General features: G+C 34.2%; 2 protein-coding genes and 1 non-coding gene across 3 annotated transcripts in view; 1 reads left to right on the top strand and 2 right to left on the bottom strand.

Moving 5' to 3' along the window:
* Nucleotides 1-12,977, top strand: part of LOC137920148 (HEAT repeat-containing protein 5B) — a 34,518-nt gene extending 21,541 nt beyond the window's left edge. The window contains exons 27-40 of the mRNA XM_068763393.1: nt 732-856; nt 1,540-1,660; nt 1,750-1,860; nt 2,584-2,761; nt 3,436-3,597; nt 4,334-4,432; nt 4,790-4,913; nt 5,569-5,720; nt 6,377-6,673; nt 7,495-7,704; nt 8,579-8,718; nt 9,103-9,316; nt 10,376-10,521; nt 11,332-12,977. Of these exons, the coding sequence (XP_068619494.1) occupies nt 732-856; nt 1,540-1,660; nt 1,750-1,860; nt 2,584-2,761; nt 3,436-3,597; nt 4,334-4,432; nt 4,790-4,913; nt 5,569-5,720; nt 6,377-6,673; nt 7,495-7,704; nt 8,579-8,718; nt 9,103-9,316; nt 10,376-10,521; nt 11,332-11,508 (2,256 nt within the window). The 3' untranslated portion in view covers nt 11,509-12,977. The remainder of the gene's footprint in view (nt 1-731; nt 857-1,539; nt 1,661-1,749; nt 1,861-2,583; nt 2,762-3,435; nt 3,598-4,333; nt 4,433-4,789; nt 4,914-5,568; nt 5,721-6,376; nt 6,674-7,494; nt 7,705-8,578; nt 8,719-9,102; nt 9,317-10,375; nt 10,522-11,331) is intronic.
* Nucleotides 12,978-15,052: 2,075 nt separating this feature from the next.
* The window catches only part of Trmt61 (tRNA methyltransferase 61), an 89,534-nt gene continuing 76,884 nt past the window's right edge, over nt 15,053-27,702 (bottom strand). The window contains exons 6-7 of the mRNA XM_068763523.1: nt 16,356-16,485; nt 15,053-15,239 (exon numbers count right to left, since the gene is read on the bottom strand). Coding sequence (XP_068619624.1) covers nt 15,139-15,239; nt 16,356-16,485 — 231 coding nt within the window. The 3' untranslated portion in view covers nt 15,053-15,138. The remainder of the gene's footprint in view (nt 15,240-16,355; nt 16,486-27,702) is intronic.
* LOC137920725 (U4 spliceosomal RNA) lies at nt 26,304-26,430 on the bottom strand. Its single transcript, XR_011106981.1, has one exon. It is a non-coding gene; the product is annotated as a U4 spliceosomal RNA (small nuclear RNA).

The raw sequence follows: 27,702 nt of genomic DNA, 5'->3' as shown, positions 1-27,702 counted from the left end.
ATATATCGTACCCCGTATCCATTTGTCTTCTGATGATCTAAATAAGGTCATCAGTCTGTATGTGTTAATTTATTCCAAATAAAATCCGCAGCCGACATATAGCTGTGTCTAAAGGTTGGAAGCAGTTCTTTTTTTTAATACTCTTTCCCCTAGCTTCTTTTTGGGGCAGAATACTTACCTTCCTGTTTTCATCCTCTCTCGCTCATCCTTCGCAATTTCCTTCTTTCTTCCCTCAGCATTCACCAACATTACATTCACGCAACGCATCCCATCCCCCGCTACATTTGTTGGTTTATTGCCCTTAATTACATCACTCACCACCCTACAACAAAACCGAAAGAAAATGTGGTGGCTCTTCCCCTCGTCCAAAAGCGATGCTTTCGCAAGCAACGCTGTAACCCATTTCCACTTCAAAAGCCACTCTTAGCCGTGCATATACGAGACAGAAGTAATTGCGTGCACCATGGTCTGGTCTGGTCATGCTGGTCACAGATGCGCTAGGGACTCATTTTGAAGTAAACCTATATAGGTGCTTTGAGAATCTGAAGACTGGTATGGTAAAGTGTGTAGTCTCCCTACAGAGGGTAACGTTCACTCGCAAAAGGTCAGACGACTTTGTTAAGGTCGTCGAGAATCTGTGGTCGAGAGAGCTATGTTCAGCAGTGGATGTCTTATAGCTGAAATAAAGATGATGATTAAACTGTGAGACATAAAATTGTGTGTGTTTCCAGGTGGGTGCTGCAGTGCGGCCTGCGTTCGCTCGCGACACGGCGTCTCACGTGACGGCGGCCGCCTGCGAGCTCTGCTCCGCTTGGCTTGGCTGCGGAGTAGCTCGTGATATTGATGACCTGCGCAGGTATTTCTCCTTTAGACATATTATTTTACAAATATATTATATCATTTACTTCATTTTTTAGTAACAACGCCCTCTTTTATCACCTTAACGTAGTAAAGTGTCTGTGACGTATGTTCAAGTTGTTGGTATTTACAGAATGCACGTCTTTTACATATATTTTGCTATTGCCAGAAATGCTTTCTTTCAGTATATTTTTTTTGTACTTTTTGCAATGGATGGTCATTGCTATCCCATTGGTGTTTATAAATTCTTAGGCTGGGTTTGAAGGATTAGGGCGCAGATGTCGCTTAACATAAACTTCTATTTGAGTAGCAAAGCCAGAAGGCTATTTCACGGGCCTTGGTTCAGGCCCGCCACATACTCTTTTCGTACCGGTTTGGGAGGCCATCGAGCTCTAACATGGCTTGAGCGGGTGTTTCAAAGAGGGCAGCTCAATTTAGGATGTCTTTATACGCGTTAAGGTTTTCGACTTAATGTTGTCAGAAAGGATGGAATCTCGACATGATCTTTTGCTATGGCTGGCTAAAAATTTTCTTGTTTTGAAAGATGTATTAATAATAAATATTAACATTAACTTATAACAATAAATAAATTAAAACGACTTATTAAAATTGACATTTTTTTTTAGATTTTTTGTTACAAGTATCAATTATTAAACTGATCATAAAACAATTTAATTTTAGAGTACACCAGCTGTTGGTATCCAGTTTAGACAAATTAAACAAGAAAGGCAATACGACGCTTATTTACAACGAAAGTATGGCGACATTGGAAAAATTATCCATTTTGAAAGCATGGGCAGAGGTATGTAAACAAAAATAAAGTTAATTAAAGAAATATGTATAACTTTTTGATAAATAATATTTTTTTAATGAATAAATTGGCGATATCAGGTGTACATTGTGGCGATGGTGAGCAACGACAGTGCGCCAGGCAGTTACGTGAGGCAGCTGGACACCAAGCCGTTCAACAATAAAGCTGAACTGGCTAAATGGCGTAATCAAGTACGTTGTTTATATTAGTCCTGCATTAAAAAACAAAAACAATTTCTTCAGATTTTTCTTATGCTCATGCATTGCGGTGAAATAATTAATTTAATGAAGAAATTAAAAACATTAGAAGTAAAGTAACGAAAACGAAATAATGTTGTACAGACCCCGACGCAAAATGAGCGCAGTGCCGCTTGGTTGTGGAAACCAGCCCGCCGAGACAAAATAATGTTAAACAAGCCACAAAAAAAAATTGCTGTTTTTAACAGCTGGTTTTTTAAACATCATTTTCAGTCTAGGCATTTGTTTATTAAAGATGAAACTTGGTCTAGTCATGAATCTATATACCTAGTCAGACAAAAGTTTTAATATTTATAATAACAGTAAATAACATTGTTGTAAGCTTACGAGAAAACTGGATCAATATTTCACATCGATAAGTAGATTTCTCTCGAATATTTTATTTAAAATTGACTGAGTCTATAACATTAACCAAAAAAATCTATGTTGTTTTTCTTAACTTGGAAATCATACTAAAGTCTAAGTCCTAAGTTGAAATTTTAACAGGCCGTATTCATTTAGCCCATGCCTAAATGCGGCCCTGGTCGAAACCTTTGAAAACGTTATAGAATGCAATGAAGAAAATTTTTTTGCCAAAAAATGTTTAAAATATGAACATATTTTTGTAATCAAACCTCTTGCTTTGTATTATGTACTAGATGCGTTGTTATTTTACAGCTGTTGCAAAACAACAATCAAATTGACAACGCGAGTGCAGAGGAAGAGGATGACGAGTACGGAGAATTCGAATCCAAGGGCGAAAGTCTTCTGAAGCTCGTGGAACCAGAACTGGAGAGCTTGGGGGAGAACTGGCTGGCAGCTTTAAAAGATCATGCACTTTTGAGTCTACCACCTGGTACGTACCAAAACTCGAACAAATTAACATTATTGCGTCTGATAATTAAAGTGTGTTGAAAAGGGAGTGTATAAGAATAGAGATAAAATTCATTCAACATTGGAACTTTATACTGGACTCTTATCGATCGTAATTTTTTTGTAAATCTATTTTATTTTTAACTTCGCAATGTGTTATGGTTATGGAGGAGAAACAGGAAAAAACACTACAAAACACACAACAAGAAACACATTTTTTTAAAAAGATTAATGTCCTGCGGCGGAAATGGCAAATGTACAATAACATTTTGGCAGTAAGGCGTTTATAAATCAAAGTTCTTGTTAAAAAGTGCTATTCTAATTTTTATACATATGTTTGAATTTATGCGTATGAATATGCATGTATAGTACATTAGTTTTTTTATATAAAAAATATAAATGTGGTCAACCATCTCGAGAAAAAATAAAATTAAAAGACTACTAAAAATAGTAAAAAAAAAGAATAACATTATCGTTAGTAAATAATTCAAGAAGGCACATTAGTAAATTAAGCATTGATAAGCAAAAGTAAACACTGTGTTTTGAAGAAGCCAAAACATGGGCGAAATAGAGTAAAACGTAAATAATAATTGTAATAAAAGGCACCGACTCTAATCTCTGTAAGATAGACTAATAAAAATACGCTTTTGGTTACAGAGTTCGCGTCGCAGCTTCCCCACGGCGGCGGTGCTTTTTACTCAGCGGAGACGGCTGAAGCTTCCCGTGCGCATTACGCACGTGCCTGGCCTTCTTTACTCTACGCTGCTTCACTGCGGTACAACTCCAACTTTAGAGATATACCCAGTTCTGCCGATACAAGTAAGTTTAAGGAACTTTGTTCAAGAAAATTTTTGTACTTTCATTTCGGTCAGCGGATTATTTTTAGGACATGTGACAAGTTATTTTGTAAGAATCGATGGAATCGAGGGCTTAATGACATCAGCCTAGTTTGAGATTATTATGTATTTATTTATTTAATAATGTAGAGTAAAGAGTTCAGTATGTTCACTGGGTCTATACGGAAACAGTCTAAATTATCTTTAATTAATACTAGAATATAAATTGCACAAGTAGACGCGACTGGAGTGTATTAACACAAAAAATACGGTATTTTTAAATATTGCACCATATAAAGTACTTGTTTGTGCTGGTGCTCAAATTTATTTATATTTTGAACTAAATTAAATAGTTATAATTCAAATAATGACAATTAGATTAATTACATCAACTTAAAATAAATTATTTTTTAATACAGAATATTGCCTAAAAAAAAGAACATGTTTACTATTTATTATGCTTAATGCCTTCAGCCGTTTATTAATTTATCAAGATCGTCTACATAACTAGATCTTAAACTTTTTGGAAGTGTTAGGCTTCGGAATTTGACTATCCCATATGATTATTCGATCACCGAATATTTCTTCTGTATGTAATTCTTTTTCAAAATAAAGATTATTTAAGTATTATTTATGTGTAATTACTTTTCAATTCATGACGAAATTGTGGGTTCGTAGAAAATGTGTGTTAGATAAAAGTATTTATTGGTAATTTGCAGAAAACACTGACAACGCCGTGGACAATAGATCTACTAAGACTGAAAACGGCAACTTTGAATTCTTCGAACCCGTTGACGAAAGATTCCATCTGCTTTTTGGTAAGTTGTCTACCAACAATGGGGAGAGATGACCTCGTCGAAGTCCCTGAACGCAGGAAGCTTCTTTATATTTATTGTAAATGTATGGGGGAGGCCTGAATCTAAATAGTTTTAAAAATGTGGAACTTAAATTTAAAGTACGCACAGTGTATACAAATGTCTTATTAGAAGAAAATTATGCACTATAAATTATTGATATAAATTTACAAGAGATACCAGTGTTGTTAAAATTATACCATACCCTCTTTTTGAATATATAATTAGATGTCCCGCTTTTCTAAAGCGCGGTACAGCAGTTTTGGTAGCGCTAATAAAATACTTGTTAGCTATACTTTAGCTTGTTGTTATCTCTTATAGGAATATGCATGGAAGCACTGTGCGCGCAACGTGACATGAGTGACAGGAACACGGTGTCTGTGCTACTGTCTTTAGTGACTCTTTTGGATGCCCCTGAAAACAGGGCGCGTTTGCTGAAAGATAGGTAAGCTATATTTTTGTATTCTTGTAAATGTGTAACTAAATATTTTATTTATAGCGTTATTAGTTAACTAAATAGTCAATATCAATAGTTGTTAATGATTTTACTTAATATTTCACTAAATATTAATTTTGATTTGTTATATGTGTAAAAGAGGTGAATATATAGCTGCACATTTGAAGGCAAAAAGATTTTGCATGTATTTTCAATCTCTCTGTATGAAGTGACTACTCTGAAATATGATTTTTTTTTAATTTATGACCACGTCTTGTTGTCACTACTGTAAAATCACTGAACTTGATGGGACATTCACTGTTGAACATAGGTCTGTCTTATAGACTTACAAAAGGACCGTTGGGATGCAAGCAGCGTCCAGTGTTTTCCGACATTCTTATCAAAGTCGGCCTGTCCACTTTGTCGGTGTATGTCTTCCACTGCGCTTGCTGGTTTAAGATCTCCATTCAAGAACATCTTGAACATAGCGGCCAAGGTGTAATACTTTAATGAAATAGCAGAAAAAATAGTTTTTGAATTTTCAGATCTTATGTAGTAATAAAAATTGACTTTCATAAACATTTCTTGACCAGACCAAGAAGAGTTCAAAATTATGTTTTTTTTTGGATATTGATACGTATAATTTTAAATGTTAAATTTACAGAGCATTGGCGATAGAGTTGTGTCAAATAATTCATCGCACCGGCCTCACACAGGAGAATATCGAAGCATTGCTTCTGGCGGCCGATGTACTGCAATTAATCATTGTCGGAGCCAAGGAACAACTGCAGGCCAGCATGCAATCGAAGATCAAAGGTTTGTAATATTTATTAATATCCCAAGTAAACTACAAGTCACTGTTATATATTAGCCTGAGAAAGTGGACACCACAAAGCTTTTATATTAGTGATAATGAGCTAAGGATGCGTTTACACAAATCTGTCGTTTGCACGGTGTGAACGTGTTCTATAATTTAATTATTTTTGTACAATTAAATGTATTAATTACAGAAGATTCTTCATAACTTTGTTTTTTACCGATTTATATTGAAGCCATGATAATGCTTATTATTGATTCCTGTTGAATCTCTTACATAATTTATTCCTTGGACAGCCCGAGAGGTTACGAAATCATTTTATGTCAAACGACAAGCAAGTGATGGGAAAATAAGCAAACTGTTACTTGCACCCATTTTAAAAAGCATCTACATGTAAACACATTTTATTTTTTTTGTTGTCCACTAATCTAGTCGGACCATAATTGTATTTTTGTAATAATCTAAAATACGTCTATGTTGCAATTTAAATAAAGTTGATTGATCAAAAGTAATGATTCATTAACTAGTGTTATTAAAAATATACAGTTTGTGCCTGTAAGTTCATATTTTTGAATATTTTATAAAACATTGTAATGCATAAATTTGCAGTGGTTTATGTTTGCTTTCAAAGTTAAAGTCGTTATTTTTTCTGCAGAGCTAGCACCAAACGCATCAGAGGGGAACATACCGCAGTCTGTACTGGAAGTAGTTCACACTCTTGGGGAGGGTGGTCCTACGGGTGATCTCCCTCCCTCCAAATCCGTTGTGTTCGCTTGTCTGGAGGCGTGCGTGTGCCTGCTGGTGCGCAGGCTGCCTGCTCTCAGTCCGCTCAAGCAGGAGGGCACCGTGGGCGTGATCGGTGTACCGAAAGGACTCGGTGTCCACGGTGACACATTGCTGGTTAAGAGTTTGGCTTCTATGTCTGAGTTGACGTCTCTTACTAGTCCGCAAGGTGAGCGAATACATTTTTATTCATTGCTATAGTCGTTTTTTATAATTCAAATGATGTGGGTTGCCAGGTTTTTGCAATACAATAGTAATGTGCTATTATCGGAAATTTACTTTAATAAAATCAAGTGTTTTATTTTTGTTTGGATGCGAAAAATGCATGTCTCAATACTTATTTTAAAACATAAAATAGAAAATTATGATGTAGACATATATAATGTGAAGAATATATTTTATATATCAGGAAATAGAAGATTCAAACTTGATGAAAAAATAACTATTGAAACTTGATGTCGTATGAGGTGATTCAGGTAAATAAAATAAAGCCCAGAGTTGTTCCTGTGAAATTTATCGTTTCTGTATTAAAAATCTATAATACTTATTATACATTATTCCAATCAAACGCACTATAATTAAATTAATTTATGATAATTATATATATATATATATATATATATATTATATATAATAATTTTAATAATGGCCATAGTATGGCAGCCCCAGTAAATGTAATAAATTGTTTGTGTTAAAAAAATCATTATTTACAACAAATCCACTTCCTAAGCTTTAACAATTTATCTATACATTAATATTTTTTTCTCAAGGGCTACCACGTGTTTTTAATTTATTGAGGAGTCATTTTCTAATAAAGATAAAGTAACAACAATAATATTTTTTATTTATAAGACTTGAGGCAATAAAATTTGTTGCCTTATTCTAGGCAATAATGTAGACAAAAGTAGGATAAATAAAAGATCACTGTATCATATTAATGATGTAATTTGTAATTTGTCGAAATTAAACAAAAAATGTTGTTATTTACAGGTGCTCTGTCGCTACTGCCAACCATATTGTATCTGGCGACGGAAATACTGAAAGAGAGCAAAGGAGATCCGGTGCTGGCGGAGGCCGGTATTCTCTTGCTGCAGCAAGCAGCTGAATGCAGAAGCGCGCGGCTGCAGGAAGATACTCGTCAGCAGCATGCACAGCTTCTTCAGAGTGCGCTGGCTAAACTCGTTGAGAGCGTTAAAACCGGTACGACACAGACACTTTGATGTTATATTTCACTAGCAACATACTTTTTTATGTTTATTAATAAAGAACTCAGGTAATACAGGAAGACCTTAGAATACGTCTCTCGTTCCTGACTTTCAGTGGTTATATACGAAATAGAAAAATGTAAACTAAACATACTATCTTTGTAATGTATAGACTAGTTTTTTGTTTTTTATAGTAATAAATGATCATCTTGTATGTTAATTTATGAAAAGTAAATATTATTAATGTTATTTTTTTGGATGTCATAACTTTCATGGATCACATCCGAAAGCGGTCGAAGTTGAATTTCAGTGTTACAAGAGGGACTCTACGGGGCTCTACGACGGTGTGTTAAGGGTTGACAACTCGTTAGCGGTTATTTTAAGAATTGATTACTTCTTTGAACTGTGTGTAGATGTCTAAAGATGGTTAGAATTCTTCGATTGGTCAAATTTAATATTTTGACATCCACTCAGAGTTGAATCAATTAATTAATAAGATTATCAATTCACCCTTTTTTTTCTAATACTATTATTTTCTGCTTGGAACTCGATAGCAAATGGAATTTCTATATGTCTAATCTTTATATTTTTTGTCGAGTTTTGAGAATACGATTGAAATGTTCAGCGGAGGGTTTTAAATTTCAAAAATTGTCTATGAGCAAAAAGGTATATGGGGATCTCCGGTATAAGCGATGTACACATACCTAACCGCTGCATAACCGTTCATATAACGTCCAATGACATTGTATTTTATACATAAAAAAAATACAGACGGATTTTTGAGTTCCTACTGATTTATTATTATTACTGGTTTGAAATTGAATTGTAGGTTTTGATAATAATAGTATTTTTTTAATAATGATGAACAGAAGAGCCGGAGCAGCGTATAGAGGCGATCACGGGCGCGCGCGGCATGGCCGCTGTTCTGGGTCGCGCAGCGCCTGCTCCAGCATTGCACTACCCCTGCATCAACCACTTCCGACAGTGCCTGGACACGCGCGACAACGACGTACGTCCCTCTCTATCTCCATCTCTATGATAGCGTTAACTGTATCCTTACACATTTATTACGTATTATGAAATATTAATTCGTCGTTTCAACACTTAGATGCCCACTACAAGGCCTTCTTCAATGATATCTATAGGGGGATATATCTGGAAACTTGTTAATGAGTAGTGGTAATCCATCATATTTAATGCTCAAAGTGAAACTGTGAGATTATATCTCGGGAATCGAAACTGCGACCTACGATCGCAAGTCTCATTCCTGCTACCAAGCTACCACTGTTTCATTAAAAAATATAATCGAAATGACCCGGCGCAGCGCAGCTGGCAATCGAGTTAGTTAAATTCATTTAAAAGATTTAAAAGTAATTTGCGTGATATTGCGCAGGCGTTCGCGTCATGCTGTGCTGTGCTGCGTGGCGTGTGGGGCGCCGGTGGTGGGGGCGGCAGCGCGGTGTCGTGGTGGGCTCGCGCACTGGGCGCCCGCGTGGTCGCGCGCGCTGCCGCCGCCCGCAGACCCACCGACGCGGCCCATGTGCGCGCTGCGTTGGCTGCAGTCACCGCACTCGACGAGCTGGTCGCCTCAGCCCCGGACTCGGCGCGTGAGTTTAGCTCTGCACTTCTATTAGGGGGACCGGAAAGAAATGTCGTTTTTCTCGACATATTTTACGGAAAAACCGATTGATTTTTACAGCTCCGGCACTGAAAACTTGTATACTAAATGGCAAAAGGTTGCCGATAACGAAGGTGAATATTGTTGATTAGAAATAAAAACTTATTAACAATGTAGACGTGTGAATTTATTTTAAGTGAGCGTCATTACTTTCCGGTCCCTCCAAAATAATGCTACGATGCTGTGTTCTCTGGGGCCGTTCATAAAATACGGTCCTTCTAAGTTTATAAGCAGTTAGCAGTGACACATTTCAAATTATGCAACTAATGCTAAAATTTCTTGATGCGTATGTATATATAAACATATATAGTTATAAATATTTATGTTTTCGCTGCTTTGCAGAGGATCCTCACCGAGGTAAGGATTATTTAAAAAATGATTAGAACTCAATGAATTGAAATCTGGTGATTAAAAATACAATTTCATCCCACGTTTTCTGCCATTATTCATTTATTTAAATATTAAGTAATAGAATAATTTAATTAAGATACAAACATAGGTTTCTTAGTTTTACATATATAACCGACATACATTTTTGATATAAAATGTGTTAACCATACCATTGTCATATATAGGCCCTCCAAAAGTTTCTTATAGATTCTGTTACTGTCGACCTGTTCAGCGTCTTGAGACGCCGGTCGGCTGCCAACTTTGTAGGTGGATATCCTACACTGTATTTGCTGGCCCGAGGTCTTCATTTGAAGAACCCGTAGGACCTAGGCAACCATCTGTCCGACGAGCGATATGGCTTGATCACTGCCATTTTAACCAGCCAATCCGTTGGGCTACAATCGCTTAATCTAGGGATCTCTTCATTACTAATTCTATTTATTAGAGAAATCCCAGGTATAGCACTTTTCATGAACTAACTGTAACAACACAGATTGGTTTGGCGCGATGTTTCGAGTTTTTCAAAACGTTGTCCAGCCGAGATGATTTGCAAGATTGGCATTTTTGTGAAAGTTGGATGTGCTTATTAAACTCGCAGGTATACAAATGCTGCGCATGCTGGTACCCATCGTGATCTCGTACCTGCGCGAGGGCAGCGAGCTGGCGGGCGTAGCGCCACACGTGCGCACGCTGCACGACTTCGCACTTAACTGGCTCATGCGAATCGGACCGAAGTACCCGCAGGTAACGAATCCGCTGATTCAGGGCCGCAGACCCAGTTTCGTCAAATAGACATCACCGGATAATTATGAGCGAGAGGAGGGGAGGTACTTCCTGTGCCTTTTTGTTTTTCTAATTCGGCCCAAATTCAATGGCAGCGACCACATAAATGTATATAGTGGCCAGCAACACTGAGCATTCTCATGTAACGTTGCAGAGGTGATATTAATCGAGACGTCCATTTTCTTTTTTGGGAAATGCTGGTAGTCCGATACCTCGCGATATTTTGTACGTCTGTTATAGCCGCAAGACCGCTTACATAGGTCGCTCTATTTTTATCTCTCAGGGTGGAGCTGGTGCTCCCTACACAACAAAATGGCGCGGAATTACCTCGTTTCGGCTCCGTCCAATCCACGGCTTAATCCTTAAGGATCTGAGGCACAGGTCATCCATCCTTGAGGTGAACAGAGGACCTTGTGAAGGTTGTCGGGTAAAACAGGAAGTAAACCGCTTCCAAAATACTTCCAAATGGTGCAGTATTGGAAACCATCAGTAATGGACGTCCTTCTCAACGAAGTCTTATTTTGCGACATAACTTAATGTGCAGCAGACCCTGGCGTATGTTTTTAACATCAAACAATGAGTAGTGTGGTCTAGGTCCTTACTGGTGAAATTGTTTCGATGATTAACAACCATGAATTTGAATAAGATATTTTATTGCAAACTACTGTACTTGTCACCTTGCCATGCAACATCAACTGAACCCTTCTATTATTTAATCTCATAGTAATATTCCTTCTGAATGAAGTAAATAAAGAATTAAAAACATTTCAGGAATTTAAAACGATGATGCAGCAATCACCGGAGCTTCGCAGCAAGTTGGAGGCCGCTATCAAGGCGAATCAGACCAGTCGCGCTAACAAGCAGTCGCAGCCGCAAAGACCCGTGTTCGATTCTCGACCCGCTAAGCCCACTATTCAGCTGAAGACAGACTTTAGCGATTTCAGATAAACATTACTTTGAAGAAATTACGGTAATTCGTTACGAACAACAAAGTATAATGATTCTACAAAGGTTACTAACATTTAAATTTTAAATTTATAATTAAATGCGTAGCGTGAAAGCAATGAAGTATACGTTAATTAAATAAAATAAAATTATTGGAACAAATTTTATCCAACTTTCAGATTTTTTTTGTTAAGGTTTTGTGTTGCTTGTTTTGATAACACACACTTAAGAGGGTTATTCTCTTCATTGTTTAGATCTCAAATTTAATCCAGTGAATAAATAATCAGGCCTGATTGGGCAATTTGAAATTCTTTTAGTTTAGAGTGCGTGTTTAAAATTGTATGACATATTTACGATTAGTTTTTATTAGTCTCTACTTTATTAAATATTTTCGAAGCACTTAGCTAAAACTGTTTCGTAAATTTTAAACTATTATAATATTTTTGGTAACTATACCGGTGTTCTTTAAATGAACGTCAAGCCGAGAAGGTAATAGGGCAGACAGGTAGTACTACCAAAACTGCTGTACCGCGCTTTAAGAATGCGGCAAAGTGGGAGCCGAGGAGAAAGGGAGTGAGTGAGACCGTAAGCGTTGACAGACTGACAGGATCTGATCTGATACTTCCATCTCGCCTCGCCTCGCGACTATCTGACGCGGTACAGCGGATTCAGTAGCGCTAAAGTTTTAAATTCTTAGAAAATTTATTTAAAAAATCTAGACACGGTTATAGTTAGTTGGATGTAGTAATAAATTTTAGCACTTGTTTTGATTAAAAGTACTATTTACTCTTAAAAATAAATCATTGCAGAATTTTTATCTCTTTCACAAAAAGGTAACTAAAAAATTATAGTTTTTACAGTAGAAATACCATCTAATTCATTTACTCAAAATATAGCCAAAATCCTTATTATATATTTTTCTGTTTTTAGGCAGACCTTATCAATGGATTTCAGTTTGATCTTACTTTTTGGGACAGTCTATGTATTCTGTGTTGTGAAGTTTAGTGTGTGCTAGGTGAATGTTAATGTAGTTCTTAAAACATCTGCATACTGTTTCCATAAAAGTAAATTAAGTAGTATTGACTTCAAAAGAGATCATTCACACATTTTGCAAATCTGTCTGATAACAAAGTTGACTATTGTTGATCATGTGAGATTAACCTCTATTAAACTATACTTCATATGTAGTACTTCACTAAATGTAAACAAGATTCAAATGTCAGACTTGGTATATTATTAACAATCTAAAATGTCGGATACCACAAACCTTTAAAAAAATATGCGAGAAATGTTATTTAACTAGATTAAGTAGCAACCGGACGCCATGACAGATGAGGAATCTGTTAAATGCAGGCGATATTTTTGTTTTCACGAATTTCCTTCCGATTTCTTGGTAATTGTATAAAGTTTACTATCTGATTATTTTTATTAATTTTATTAAAGTCTATTGAGATAGAACCTGCATTTTAGGAGCAATGCAACTTTTTTGTATTTGATCGTAAAAAAAAATGTTAATATTTTTAAATGTATCAAGTTGCGTTATATTTTGTTTACATTTGGTCATTGAGTACCTAACCTATAAAGTGTAGAAATTAAACCCAAATGGAGACAATAAACATTATGTATTCATATTAATAATGCATTTCAAAACTAAAATTTTCTAACTCCCGATAAAGTCAAGTAAGTAATTGTAATGTGACGAAATGTCTGTAAGAAGTTTCATACTTTCATACATTCATACATTTTTACATAAAATTATGATATTAGTTATATATAAATAATTATAAGGCAACTAATTGCATATCCATGATATTTTAAAATAAGTTAATATAATTGTAACGTTAGTACTTTTACAACTAATGAAAAAATAAGATTTTGTGGTATTTCCACGCCTGAATCGTAAAAGTATAAAATTACCTGGTTACATCATCAAATAAAAATGAATTTTTAGATATATAGCAATAAAATTTCAAAACATTTGATTGTTCTTGTAAAATTTTAAAAGTATTTTTTTATTATTGATTTATAATACTATATTATTTAAATGTTTAGTTTTAACATGCTTACAGATTTTATAGCAAACAATAAATACCGACAATAGAGTCGCAATAACGAAAAGCTTGCTATTGAGAACTGGTTATTTGTGCGCCATTCGTAAAAAATAGGCATGTTTATGTATTAACATTTTCTTAGCTCTGTAGCGATATAGATAACCTTGTGTTTTATATTTGTAGCAGAGATTTCATATTCGGATATGTCTTTACTTAAACGGTTTATTTCTAAGAAATTTTGGAGGTGGCTTCAGACAGTAATTATAGTGTTGCCGAAATTATCGCACCGCGCCCTAAGAAAGCGCGGCGGGAAAGATGAAGAGCGCCGCCGCTGTGAATGTTGACTGACTGATAGTACGGACTGGTCGATACCCTCCTCCGTCATACCCCGCGCATAACATGGCGCGGTACAGCGATTACGGTCGCATTGTAATAGATAAATTAACGAAGGGAACTATTTTGACTACATTTTTTGTTATAAAAGCGTTTTCCATTCTAAGCCAACACTTAGTTCTTTAGTATGTATGCCTCCGAATATCAGATGTCCGGTTATATTAGTGCATACGTTTACGATGTTCCTTTGGATTGATAATACCGTAGTAAATCTTACTATAATATCTGTATGAGAATTAGGTAATTAGAAATTTTGTTTAAAAGTAGACTTAAATATGGTTACATATTTATTTTATTTTTATTTCGACTGGCAACCCTGCTACACGGATATAGCATGTAATCAAATTTATCTATATATTTGTTTGTAATGTTTACGCTGTTATTGTTGAAAATATATAAACTCGAATAAATCTATTCAAATAATTGTGGATCTAAAGATACACACACCATGAATTTTTAGATTTAGGAAAAGTAAAGCAATATATTAAAGTTTGCCGATGTTAGCTGTGATAGAAAATATATAATGCACACGTGGTCAATACCTAGTTTGCCAAATTAATGTATGGGAATCTACTCATTCATCACTGCCTTTCACTTCCAAATTATGAGGCTACTACTAATCTACAGTTTACTGTAAGTTAGATTAAGTTATAAAAACGATATTAAATTCCTTATTTAATCTGATGTATTTATTTAAACTTAGTTTTGTAGTCAATTTTTCTTTATTCAATAAAAGTGTAACAAAACTTTTTGTTTTATTTACATTTGAAGCTGAAACTTTGACGTTTTTGCATAGAAACAAGAAGCTAAAAGTTTCAGATTAAATTATTATCCAATATGTAGTAGTGTGTCTTTCAATGAGATTTTTGAGTTAACGTGACAAAAAAACTATCTTGTTGTCCAGCATTATTCAAACGCCGAAATGTCAAAGGCAATCTGTTTCTCCCGACAGTAATGTAACATAAAATGAACAAATATTCCCTATTTTATAATCAGATTTGTCTTCTAAATAAAATGAGAACATTTGATTAGGTTTATAAATATTCAAGGTGATTTTTTAAAATTGTTTTTTGATTGTTGATTATAACTAGCAATGAAAAAAAGTTGAAAACGTATTCATTTATTAAGAATATTAATAGAGTATTATACATATATTTATGAATTCATAGTAAATAAAACTTTTGCGGCATCACGTGGCAGCAGCGGCTATGGCCATCGGTTCGTTGTTTGTTACTTCCATAACAACCTCTCCACTCTTTACGGGATCCTTCAGGGTGGGTGTAGTTTTGTCTGGAACAATTGCATAACTTACAAAAATTTTTATCCATCAGTAAAAGACAAAGAACTTTAGTTATGATTTTTTTTAACAATATCAAAAATCTGTTCTTCGAAAAGTTAAAAGCATTGCCGAGGCATATTTTATTACGAACTAACTACCTGATCCGATAGACTGTACACACAAGTCACGACCTTGTCGCATGACTGAAGAAAAAAATAATTATTGTAATTTGTTAGAATTATCACTTTATTGATCAGAGGTGTAATAAATTACTTTTCTGTTCGATATATACAGACAGACTGTTTCAGTCGTTTAAAGATAATATGAATCTACAGTGCGTTAACTATCAAACGCGCAGTTTCCGCGAAATATTAAGAAATTGAAAATGTATATAGCATTACCAAAGGAAATAGGGATTCATTTATTTATATAGATTGACGTGGTATAGACATTACGCAATAAGAAGTTTTACCTAGAAACTAAATGGTGGTTAAGCAATACTGGTTCTAATTTGATTAGAGTGACATTAGGAATATGGATTTATCACTTGAGTACAGGTTGCCATGCTCTGAGGGCACTGAGCCTAAACTTCTGAACTAGATGAACTCTTAAAAGCAAGAAGTAAATAATTACAATTTAAAATGCATAAGTTCTATAATAAAGCAAAGAAAAATAAATGAAGTAAATAAACAAAATGAGACCTGTAGTTGTTCGTTAAGGGAAGGCGACGTAAGAGAGGCGAGGTATGAAAGGAATACAAAGAATGAAATGGTAAGCAAGAAATTATGACGAACCAAAGAGGAATGAATGGATGACATTAAGATGGAAAGAAAGAAGAGTATGGAAAAAAGTTAGTTTTATGCTTAAATTATTATGATAACTGTTATCCCCGTGTATTCAGGACAGGGGAAGTACGTGGGTCCCCCAATAGCGAGAACCGTTAAAAAAGAACTAGATGAACTCTGAAATTAAAGGTTACAAGGGCTCGAAGATCTCGACTTGGACTGTCAATTCACACCAGTATAGCATTCCAACTCGTAGGCTTCTAGAGCAGCTAGATCGGGTGCTGTGTTTGGATCAAAATTTCCAGAGCAGTGTAAAGAAAAAGTTGTCAGAATTTTTCATACTTCGTATAAACGTAGGCGGCAGCGTTGCGACAGTGAGGTAACCCGTGTGACCCGTGGTGGAAGTCGGCCACGTGGCCACCACATACGCCTTCTCGCTGTTGGGCTTCTCCTCAACTGGACTTTCAGAACTCTGAAATGAATTTTTTTTAAGAATATAATTATCCTTACTTTATCAATTGTTTTCATTAAGACTATGTAACACTACATCGAAAGAGTCGTTTTTTGACCTTTTAAAGTTTTTAACACCTCATTATAATAGAATTTTCGAGTAAGCATCTAAATAATATATGTAAAAACAACCTTTTGTATCTAATAATTTTATGACACACGATTTGTATTATAATGCACAGCTTATAGGGATTAGATAATAAAACCACTCTAAGATTATGTTGTCTAACTGCTGACGATAACTTTGGCACATTTTTGGAGTATGGCCATTAAATAATTTAAAATCTGAATAAAAGAAATTTGAACTATATTATTATGTTTTAAGTATGTTATCATTTTCATAGGATATCTAATTATTAAAAAAAAAACTTGATAAATAAGGGCATCCCACGTTTTTGTCGTAGATTAAACCGGACTACATATTATACATACATCAGTCATTCAGTTATTTTTATTAAGAGCAAAACCCTCGCAAGGTAAATGTTGCTCGTGGCACCAGTATTTCCAAGTGAGGAAAATTAATAAGGTTATACCATTTTAATTCATCTTAAAAGTGATCAATAAAAAATAGAGAAATCGATTGATTTATATTTTCATTTGATAAGGATCATAAAGCTGCCATAGCGACGGCCAGTCGTTTTAAATGCGTAAAATGCAAGCGTTTAAGATTGTGACAGAGGAGAGATAAAAACAATTTATATTTATTGCCCCGTTCGGGTAAACAGTTAACGCTGTATAGACAGGAACGTTAGAGCATAAATATATGAATAAATTATTACTATAAAAACGGTCTTAATATGTTCAAATTCTGATCGAGATAAAGAAACTATTTTAGTGTTAGTTTATATTATTAAGCTCGAGAAATTCTCTAAAGAGGTCCAATCTGATGAAATAAATAATAAGTCGAAAGAATGATTAAAACGTAAGCCAAACTTTATCCTACACGTAATTTTTTTTTGAACGATGTAATGTAGTTGACATATTTAATGAAATCAGGCGTTACCTTGCGGAAGTCCATCCTATGTAAGAAAAAGACCATTATTTAGCCACTTCCGCATGTGCAGTGGTAGTCGTGCAACGAAGTGCACCGCCCGCCAGCCCGCTGATAAATGCGTATGCGGAAAACAATGCGAATTACACAACTGCCACTGTCAAATTACTCAACACGTGTTTCACCCCTCCACGGGGCATCTTTAGGAGTTATGTTACAACGAGTAGTGCCAAACACAGAGAACTCTGTGACGGTGGCAGTGTGGCTAAATATTGGTCCTTTTCTTATGTTGTTGACATTTATTAAAATGTAAAGAGCCAGTAGACACGGCGTGAGTATGCCCTCCATTATGTGGACCGACGACATAGTCAAGGTAGCGTGATGTCGCTGGATTCGGGCAGCGCAGGACCGGTCATCGTGGCGATATTTAGACTTGGCCTATGCTTTTCTGTGGGCATCTATCACTTGACACGTTCTTGATGGAAGAGCGCAAAAAGTTTATTTCACGGCTTCTTACCTAAAGAATCAATGTTTATTTAAACGGTTAATTAAAAAATCAACGTTAATCAACGATAATTAAACATAGTTGCTGATAAATACTCATTATCATTAGTGTTTAACTTTAATAAAATATTTTTGTTTCGAATAACAACGACTTTAAAAAAAGAACGCCGCCCGAGGAGATAAAACATCATCATGACATAATAATAATGTACCTAATGAAATAACTTTGAAATAACAAGGTAACGGCTAAGGAGTCTTGATTGTCCCTTTCCAAAGTCGATGTGCAATATTTATCGCCGGGTACTGTAGCTGAACGTGCCACAAGGCAAATCATACAGGTATATGACAAAACAAAAAAGGTACAGTTAAAAATAATAGACAATACGTCTTGTTGTTTCTGTGGACTTCAGCAAACTGCACATAAAGTTCCTGTATGGAACATATTTAGTTGAATGTTTATGAGTTTCTAGCAACCATAGGTGTAAATGATAGAGCGGTATTGGCGCCACGCCGTCGATAATGATAAGCCGCATTGTCGCCATATCAGCTGCTCTGTCATTTTGCGGGATCGCTACATGTTTTATTCTAATTATTAGCTTTGCTCCCACTGTTGGAAAAAGCTCCTTTTAGAGATAAAGAATGAATCGTAATCTAGCGCGGGCCAAATGGATATTATTATTGGTATTTATACAACATCCTAGATCATCAGTTGTTTTTGCTAAACTGAATAAGAACGGATACACTGTCAAGGCGTTTAATCTGTAAACCAGTGATTTATTGTGTTATTCAAGGTAATTGGTTATTGGTGTAAAAGTTTTAATAGGGGTGAATGTAGCTATACATTATACTATACATATTTGTCATAGAAAGCTTTTTTATATCACTAAAATTTGTTACATTAATTTATATCTTATATTTGAATGTGACTGACCAAAAACTTCTGATAGTATAAATGCCCTACAGATAGATAGCAAATAATATATTTTTTTTAAAAACTGTTATCCCAATGCTTTTTCTTACTATGTCATCATTAAGTTATTTATAATTTCTGAAAACATTGATTTTTGGAAAGGGTGTATTATTGACAGCAAATGGGCTAACAAATTACTTCGTATATAACTATGAATAATTTTTTCCTTTAGGTTTGAGGTGGACAAGCTAAACTATTTACAATAAATAATGCTTAGTCTCGGGTTCGAAGCTACTAGAAGTTTGGGCCGTGACATTGTTTATTTCATAGCTTATGCCCACATTCTATAGAGAATATACAAGCTAGAGAATAGAATTTATAGAATTACATGGTTAACTTATATGATTAAGTATCTAAACAGCTTTACTTTAACGAAATAAACGGTTCATAAAACAATCAACGTGCCACTGAATTCAATCGAGGTTGTTGTGTTAAATTAGACATCGTTAAAAATATTTCATTAAATCTAAAACGATTCCACCTTTACGTTACTTATAAACTCGAACATAAACTCGATAAAACCAAATAAATCTGTTTAACAGCCTCCTAATACCACAGATTAAAAACATAAAATACAGATTAAAACATAAAACCTTCACGCTGTCGACACAGAATTTAACTTCCCACTTGATGACAAGTTGAAAAAAAGTAAAAGGTGATTTTAAAAAAAGAGCGAGGAGCAAAGAGGCGCATTAAGAATTGAGATAAGAAGATGGACGTGCACTCAGACGGCCGACCGACTTTATTATTTATTGACACTTAAAATAATTACTGGCCCGTTGGCCCGTGCCGCGTGGTCATCGACCATCGCCTCTGACTACAAAATATATAATTCGGCGATGATTTACGTTACGACTTTATAAAAATATAATTTTTATTTTAAAGACAGATTGTGTTGAACATCTCGATTAAAACGAATTAAACAGGTAGTCGATTACCCCGGGGAAAACATAATCTGCGTTTATTATCCAGCGACCTCCATCGCCTTTGACTGTGCCGTTGATCCACCGATTGAGGGCATACCTATGCTACGTCTACCAGCTAGTGGTCGCCACATGAGAACCTTTTGGCCCCAATGGCTGACTGTTAAGCGACCTGTCTGCCCCGTCCACTAACAGTTCAGACGATCAATTCTTCAAGCTACGTCGGTATTTCTGATTAGGTCTAGTGAAGCACCGCGCATAGCCCTCTTTCAAGTAAGACCGGTCATAGGTGCAATCTTTTGATGAGACCTGTGCCTTATAGTGGGCGTCGACCGACTGACATAATGAAATAGATTTCAAAGTGTAATAATTCACGTCATTGTGTTTTCTTATAAACAAAATCAGATAAGTAAACTTGATCCAATCTTACATGAAATAAAAAGATCAGCGGGATACTCCTGCTATTAGACGGAGGCTCCGACGAACAAATTCATTATCCCTTAATGACTCCTAAAAGTTCGCAATGCCGAGATGTTACAGCGTACTTGAAATACCTGCGGACCAGTTTCAGATCTGATAGCAATCGGCGACCACTTAAGAGAGAAGGAACCGCCTCCGTGCTGTGTGCCCATCGGGTAATTAAGTTAGCTTGGCGAGCTTCGACGAAACGTACGCGAAGAAAAAACTACATTTTGGGTTGGAGGCCTACGGCATGAAACGAGCGGAGCAGAAATAAAGTACCATTTCCGAGTTTAATTACGCTTAGAAGTAATGCGTTTAAAACTGAATAGTTTTTTTTTGAATTATCTGAATTTATTCTTTCGAATAGGCTTTCTTAAGCACTCTTGAAAAGTCAAGACAGTCTAGGTTTGTTATGTTGATTCTATCGAGAAGAACCTAGCAAGAAATTTCTTTGAGCTTTTTTGTATTTTGATACTTTTTTACTATAGTGCATACTTTTATTTTTTCTCGTACACAGAATGATTAGTCATAGGCGTAAAAACTTTAAAGAGTAATCTATTAAATAATATATGGTACACCATATTTAAAAAAATAATGGTTACCGAAATAATAATATGGTTTAAAAAACCTTTACAAATTTCTGATTTTTACTCATTAAAATTAATTAATTATTCATTACTTCCTAGTCCTTGTAGATTTTAAGCATAAAATGACAGTAGCCAGAAGTCGTATTCCGACTGAAAAAAATAAATTATTGTACCATTCTTCAGAGTGATCGAAAATTGGTATGTAGGCTTTAAAGCTTTTTACTGACAAACGAGCTATGCATCCTTTAAATTTTTTATACCGATTACCAATCAAACTAATAGAAAAGTGGCTTTAATTGTATTTTGTTTTTTCAATAAACAGCAAATAATTAAATTAATCCATCATTATATTTTTTTTCGTTCCTTTAATTATTTTTATTCACATAATACGAGCTACGTAAGGAATAAAGTTACAAAATTTGATAAGTCAAGTCAAAAACTTGTATATATGCATTAAAATACATCACACTACTAATCGAGGCGCAAAAATTCCGACAAATTTACACATTTAAATTATTATCATCGATAAGTATTCCCGGTACGGAGTGTCGTTTCGCGCCAATCGCGTTCGCGCAAGATGACGCTTCGTAGAAATGATGCCGCACTCAAAATGAATATGCAATTAAAAAGAAAAAGACTGCAGCTGTCTAAAACTTGCGACGAAACATTACCTTAATCGCGAACACATAAAGTTAATAAATTTTTAAATTATGTAATGAAATTTTTAAAATTTTTAAGGTATGAAAACACTATATATTGAATTCCAATACATACAGAGCAGAGAAATTTTAGAAGAATAAAAGAAAACACCAGTCGTGGAAAACGATAGATAAAGGTAATTAAATACACGTACAACTAAAAGTAATTTATGCAAACAACTACAATACGTATATCACAAAGGAAATACTTTTTTAGAACAAATAATTTTAGGGACTTTTATACTTGTTTCAAAATGAGGAATTTCTTTAAGTGATTTGTACACAACTTTTTTGTATAACTTTGTAAACAATTGAAAAAATCAACACTTTTATTTCATGTCTTTTTAACGAAATAATGTTGGTTTCTTTACATTTTTGATTTTGAGTAATATATTATGATTTCACAATTATTTAATAATACAAAACAATTAAAATTTCACGTAAAGACAAATGATTTTTGGTTTGATAATAAATGTAAGAAAAATACATAAGTACATGAGTAATACACGCTTGATAGAACTTTAAATAGCTCTTTTGTAGGAAGTTTTCTACACTTTTACAATTAATTTCCTAGTAACCCCCCTAGAATTATCAACAATTTACAGTGTGAAGGATTTTTAAGAGACAATACAGTTTAATAATGAATTGCTTAAACTAGTGTGTGATGTATAATGACGATACGTAATAATCACAAACAAGAACTTGGTTTTCTTCAGACCTGGTGGCGTTTGAAACCCTCATAATTTTATTTTAAGTGAAATGATGCTATTATAGGGAAGTCCAATTTGTTTTTAGACTCTATCAAAAAAAAAATCTGTAACAATATTTCACGCAATAAAGACGCTTGGGTAGATTAGTAGATAGTATTTTTAAATATCAAATGTTTAGGGTAAAAAGCAGCGCAACCCGAGATTATGTGCATGGACGCAAAAGTTGTTATGTCATCCCGGTCGGTCTTGTTTTAATACAAAAAAGCGAATCCGTGGATGATAGCAATTGATATATTAACATTGCGATCAAATCCTTTAACACTTTTAACGAGTCCATTATATAAAGCGCGAGCTTCCGAATTGACATTCCACGCATATCAGACGCACCCGACGGCCGCCGAGCCTTTAAAGTCTTTATCTCTGCTGCGACACGGTCAATCGTTTTGAATGCTCACCGTTTAAAACATGCCACCAACTTTTTTTTTTTATTTCTTTTGTCACTCAACGTCAAGTACGATATACAAACTGCAAATATATTTATTTTAAAAGAATCATGGCTACACAAAAGTGTTACGAACGGCATACTTGATACGTAAAAAAAACCGAAAAAGTTTGTATATTAAAATTCAAATAATAGTTTTACAAGATGAATAACGAAATCGAGCAAAAAATCATAATATATTACGTTTATGTTTGGTGTTATAAGTTTTTCTAGTTTTTAAAACTTCGTCAATTCAAAGTGGACTGCATGTCTGGTCCGCTTGCAGGTTCCAACTTTTATAAGCAAATAGATGGCCGCTGCGATCTGAAGGTTCTGAACTAAAGACCATAGACCGGCAAGCGCCAATATAATAATATTAACTGTGTTACCAGTGTTGACTTACGAAACATAAACGTGCTCACCGTCGCAATTCTCTATGAGATCGAATCAGGAATGAAGATATCCAGACGAGAGAAAAGGAACTCATATCACGCACCGAAAATGGCACCTGGGACTTTAAGGTTCTGGAGCGGAGACCACAAATCAGCAAGCGTAATATAGGACATCCTCACTCTCGTTAAGGTCGTTGGACGACACCGGACGCAGGCTGTTTTATATTGGTGATCTCACGTGGAAGCCTACATCTAGCAGTCGTGCGCGTAAAATGATGATGACAATAATGCAGCTTTCATAAGGTTGCAATATTTTGAAATTTCAAAACGGAATTGATATTGTTATTAGATATAATGGAGCATTAAAATTTGCATATATTTTATCGCGAAACGAGCACATTAAATGTCCAAAACACACAAGTTTACCAAAACAAGGTGAGCGGTGACTGACATTAACTTCCTTACAGCTTTATATTTAGTCGCGGCTTCTTTAAGGTTACATGGGCATCAATCAGACGGGCACTTAACCCGTGTTTAAAGGACGTTTCATACACGCTCATGCAGACAAAACCCTTGATAAAGTTAAGAGTTTAAAGAAGAAAAATATTATGTCGTCAAATGTTTCTGTTTAAGTTTTCTCTAGTGTTAATTCAAGTTAATTGATAATTGGTGGAAATTTGATAATTTTTACGAGCTTTCTCAGTAAATACACAGACTGTCCCATGAATTAATGCCAAGCTTAAATCGCGTGATTGTAGCAAAATGAGGAAAAAAAAATGTTTGCATTTATTTATAAATAAATGTTTGAAAATAAAACAAAGAAATTTATTAAAATTAAATTAACTTTGACTTCATTTCAATTATTTAAGTTATCGAAAGACGCTGGATTCTAGCAGCTTCCTACCAGTCTTATTCGAAATCAAAGCCGATGTATAACAGTGGACGTCTTGCGGCAGAAATGAAGATGATGATGATTATATAATCAAAATACTGATTAATTATCATAATACTAATATATTTATATCATAATACTTCTAGTTACTACTGAGTAACTAGAAGTAAAAGTTCAAATTACAAATTTAGGCTATTTCAGATATATTCATTATGTTGAAATAGACGGAGAAAAGCCGATGCATGTAAGCCCGACTTTACATTGGACCTTGATAGCAAACACGATCCAATGCAAATGTACAAATCGATACTTGACTTTCATTAACCGAAGCCAAAGTTACCGCAGCATGGGCCACGGGCCACGTGGACTACGATATACAGGCGATTATATAGGTAAATATAGTTTCGCCTGGATATAATACCTTATTATATAGCTTAAAAAAACGTAAAAAAGTTTTTTATTTTTTAAAACTTAAAACGCAGCTTCTTAAAATCGTCTCCAGAGTTAATTACATACAAATAAATAAAGAGAGATTTTCAACAAATCAAGAGGCAAACTAAAAAAATCGAATAAATTGGGCTCCCTTTTAGTAAAATTCTTTAAGATTAATTACTATGAAGGTATCAAGCGCAAGGATTTAAAGAGTCCATAACAAAAAAGGTCAGATTTTTTTGTAATAAGAAAGTAGTTTTATAGCAAAAAAAAAACTGTTTAGCCATTATTTCATACTATTCGTGTTTGATAATGTTATTAAATGTATTGCGTCATAAGTCAGGGAATTTTGTAAAAGATAAAAGAAGAAGAGAACACGGTAGAGTCACTGCTTTTATAAAGTCTAGAGAAAAGTATAACAAGTTTGATTTTATATCTAGTGCTAACCTTATATATACATACATTGACATTCAAAAATAACTTTTACAATTATAGTCATTGCAAACATAACGGTAATAATTAATTCTATATATATATATATATATATTTGAATATACGTGTAAATTTAGTTATAATTTGTGATTCATGATGGACTTATACGTACGCTGTCCATGTCGGTTATAAATTTAAATACTTGTTAATAAAATATGTAATCATTATTAATAGAATGTAAGTGTTTACAATGTTGACATGCCTTGTAAATAAACGAATAAATATTTTTAGTTCCCAGATTTAGACACGTACTGGCTATTTATAAAAAAGGATTTAAATTTCATGTTATTAAGAAGATTACAACTGTTAGAGTGTATGATAATACTATACATTAACTGGCAACGAACTCTATTCCGTGGGACCACCCGCGGACCAATAATGCGATTATACAAAGCAATCGATCGATTAACAATCGATTCCATATTTAATAAGCCAGCACTTTCACAAGTATAAATGTCATATCCCAGAGATGTTATTAAATGTGTATCGTGATAGAGTAATAACTCTTGCAGACATGCTCGTAAATTAGTCTATTTATTTATTTTATCGTATAATTAAATAAGGAGTAAATAAATATCATTAATATAGAAATCCAGACGAATGAATGAATTATCAATGTTTTAAGAAGCACTTAACTCTTTTGGAAAAGGCCTTATTACTTACGTTTGTTTTCTAATGAGCCGTAGAGAAAATGCGATATAGTAAAATATCCACACATTAATTATATTCATATTATTAAAGTAACGCGCTACATCAGCGTAAATATACAATACGTATTAAATAAGAAAAATAATAATAAACGTAAAACCGTTTAATCGCGTTTAAATATTAAGTTCAACTTTATATAGCACTGCTATAAAAATTAACCTTGGACTTATTGATATTTTTTCAATTTTGATTTAGCTCTTATTAAATAAGGAAAATAAAGCTTAATTTTTTTTCGCAAAAAATATTTGTAACGTTTAATAATTAAACGGTCATGTCAAAAACATGTTTCTTGGCGTGTCTAAATTGTTTTGAATATCTACATCTAATTCCCAATATAATCTAAGAGGCTTTCTGTTCTGCTTAGAAATCCCTTTTGTTACAGTTGTTTAATTTTAAATATGATTTGAAGTATACTCGGAGAAAACTTTTTATGCCAGAAAAATTGTTAAATAGTCAAGGATATTACTAATAAAAAGGATACATACATAATCTACTCGCAATGAAGGATATTGGTAACTATCCAAATAACATTTATCATATATTATGGCCTCGTTCAAAATTTGTCATAGCATTGTATTAGACGTTCACAAGGCGGAGTTTTCAACTAGTAATAATCGCACCCCGGACTAACCTCATTGGTTACGATATCGCGTCTGCGCAAAGTTATCTAACAACGTATTTTCATGTGATTGTTGTCTCTACAAATCACAAACTAAGTGCGTGTTGTAAAAGGTTGCTAGCGCGGTATAAAAACATATGGCCCAAATAATTATTTTAAAGAAATTATATTAAAGAAGTAACTAACTACTCAAGTAATTGAGACAGTAAGCAAAAATAAAGTTGTGAATGTCATTTGTGACCATAAATTAAACTTTTAATAACATCGGTATAAATAAGGAGTTATTTTATGATTAATTTCTTAAAATGAAAGATTAGCATGGGTTTTTCCTAATTCATTATTAGTTCCGCAAATCAAGCGTAACTAACAACAATAAAATGTTCGATGAGAGTGACCATTTCTAAAGTCGTTGATTGTGCAGGAGCGCGTCGAATGTCCCGCGAAAATGCTTGCACGTAGCGTTTTCTCAGCTGAATGAGCCGGGGGCGTCACGACGGGATTGTGGATGTTTTTTGTTGGGTCATGACTCCTCCGTGTTCTGTGTCGGAGGTCGCCCGACCGTGTGCTTGTCCACTGCCATCGACTTTTTTAAATTGATTTAATTTATTTCATAATAATACAAGACATCATAAAAATTATTGAACTTATGAGCCATAGCAACTGGCAAAAATTCGTAACAAAATTGAGAATAAAATGCTTTAATCACTGTCTTAAATGTAAGTTTCCTTTAAGAAAAATTTATTCTTACGGATTGCTAATAAATCACATGGATTCGTGTTGGATCTTCTCATCTTTTCTATTTCAAGTCTTTAGGTTCTTTTGTTTAAAAATGTAGCAACTTTTGTTTAAGATTGTGGATAGTAAAGAGCGCATGATGGAATCGAACGCGTCCTGCGACCTTAAGGCAGACTTGATTAGCTTGAAATAAATTATTATCATTTCCGAACAAATATTTTAACAAGAAATATTTAATGAAAATTGTATAATATATTGGTTTGATTGTGATTATACATATATACGTGTATTAACGTTACTTACATGACATGTTAATTATTAGAGGTTCTTAAAGTTAGAGATACGTAACCACATTAAAACTTAAGTCTTCGAGATAAGTGCATACATGACGTGAACGTCATGCCGATGAATTATTCAGTATTGAATTCTAGATGAAGTGATAACCTCAGTGAAGCATTTACGAGTAAACACATAATTCATGTACTCATGGAATTAACATCGCGAAGTGCATGTGACGTCACCGCTTTATTTCCTTATATTTATCGATGTTATTTTCTATATAATTACAAAATAACACTAATTT

The sequence above is a fragment of the Battus philenor genome, unplaced genomic scaffold, assembly GCF_028537555.1.
Source record: "Battus philenor isolate CCGP_79_NKW_IND1 unplaced genomic scaffold, ilBatPhil1.0.hap1 SCAF_18, whole genome shotgun sequence".
Classification (NCBI taxonomy): domain Eukaryota; kingdom Metazoa; phylum Arthropoda; class Insecta; order Lepidoptera; family Papilionidae; genus Battus; species Battus philenor.
Note: the sequence above shows the minus strand (reverse complement) of the source record. Positions and strands in the feature narration are given on the sequence as shown.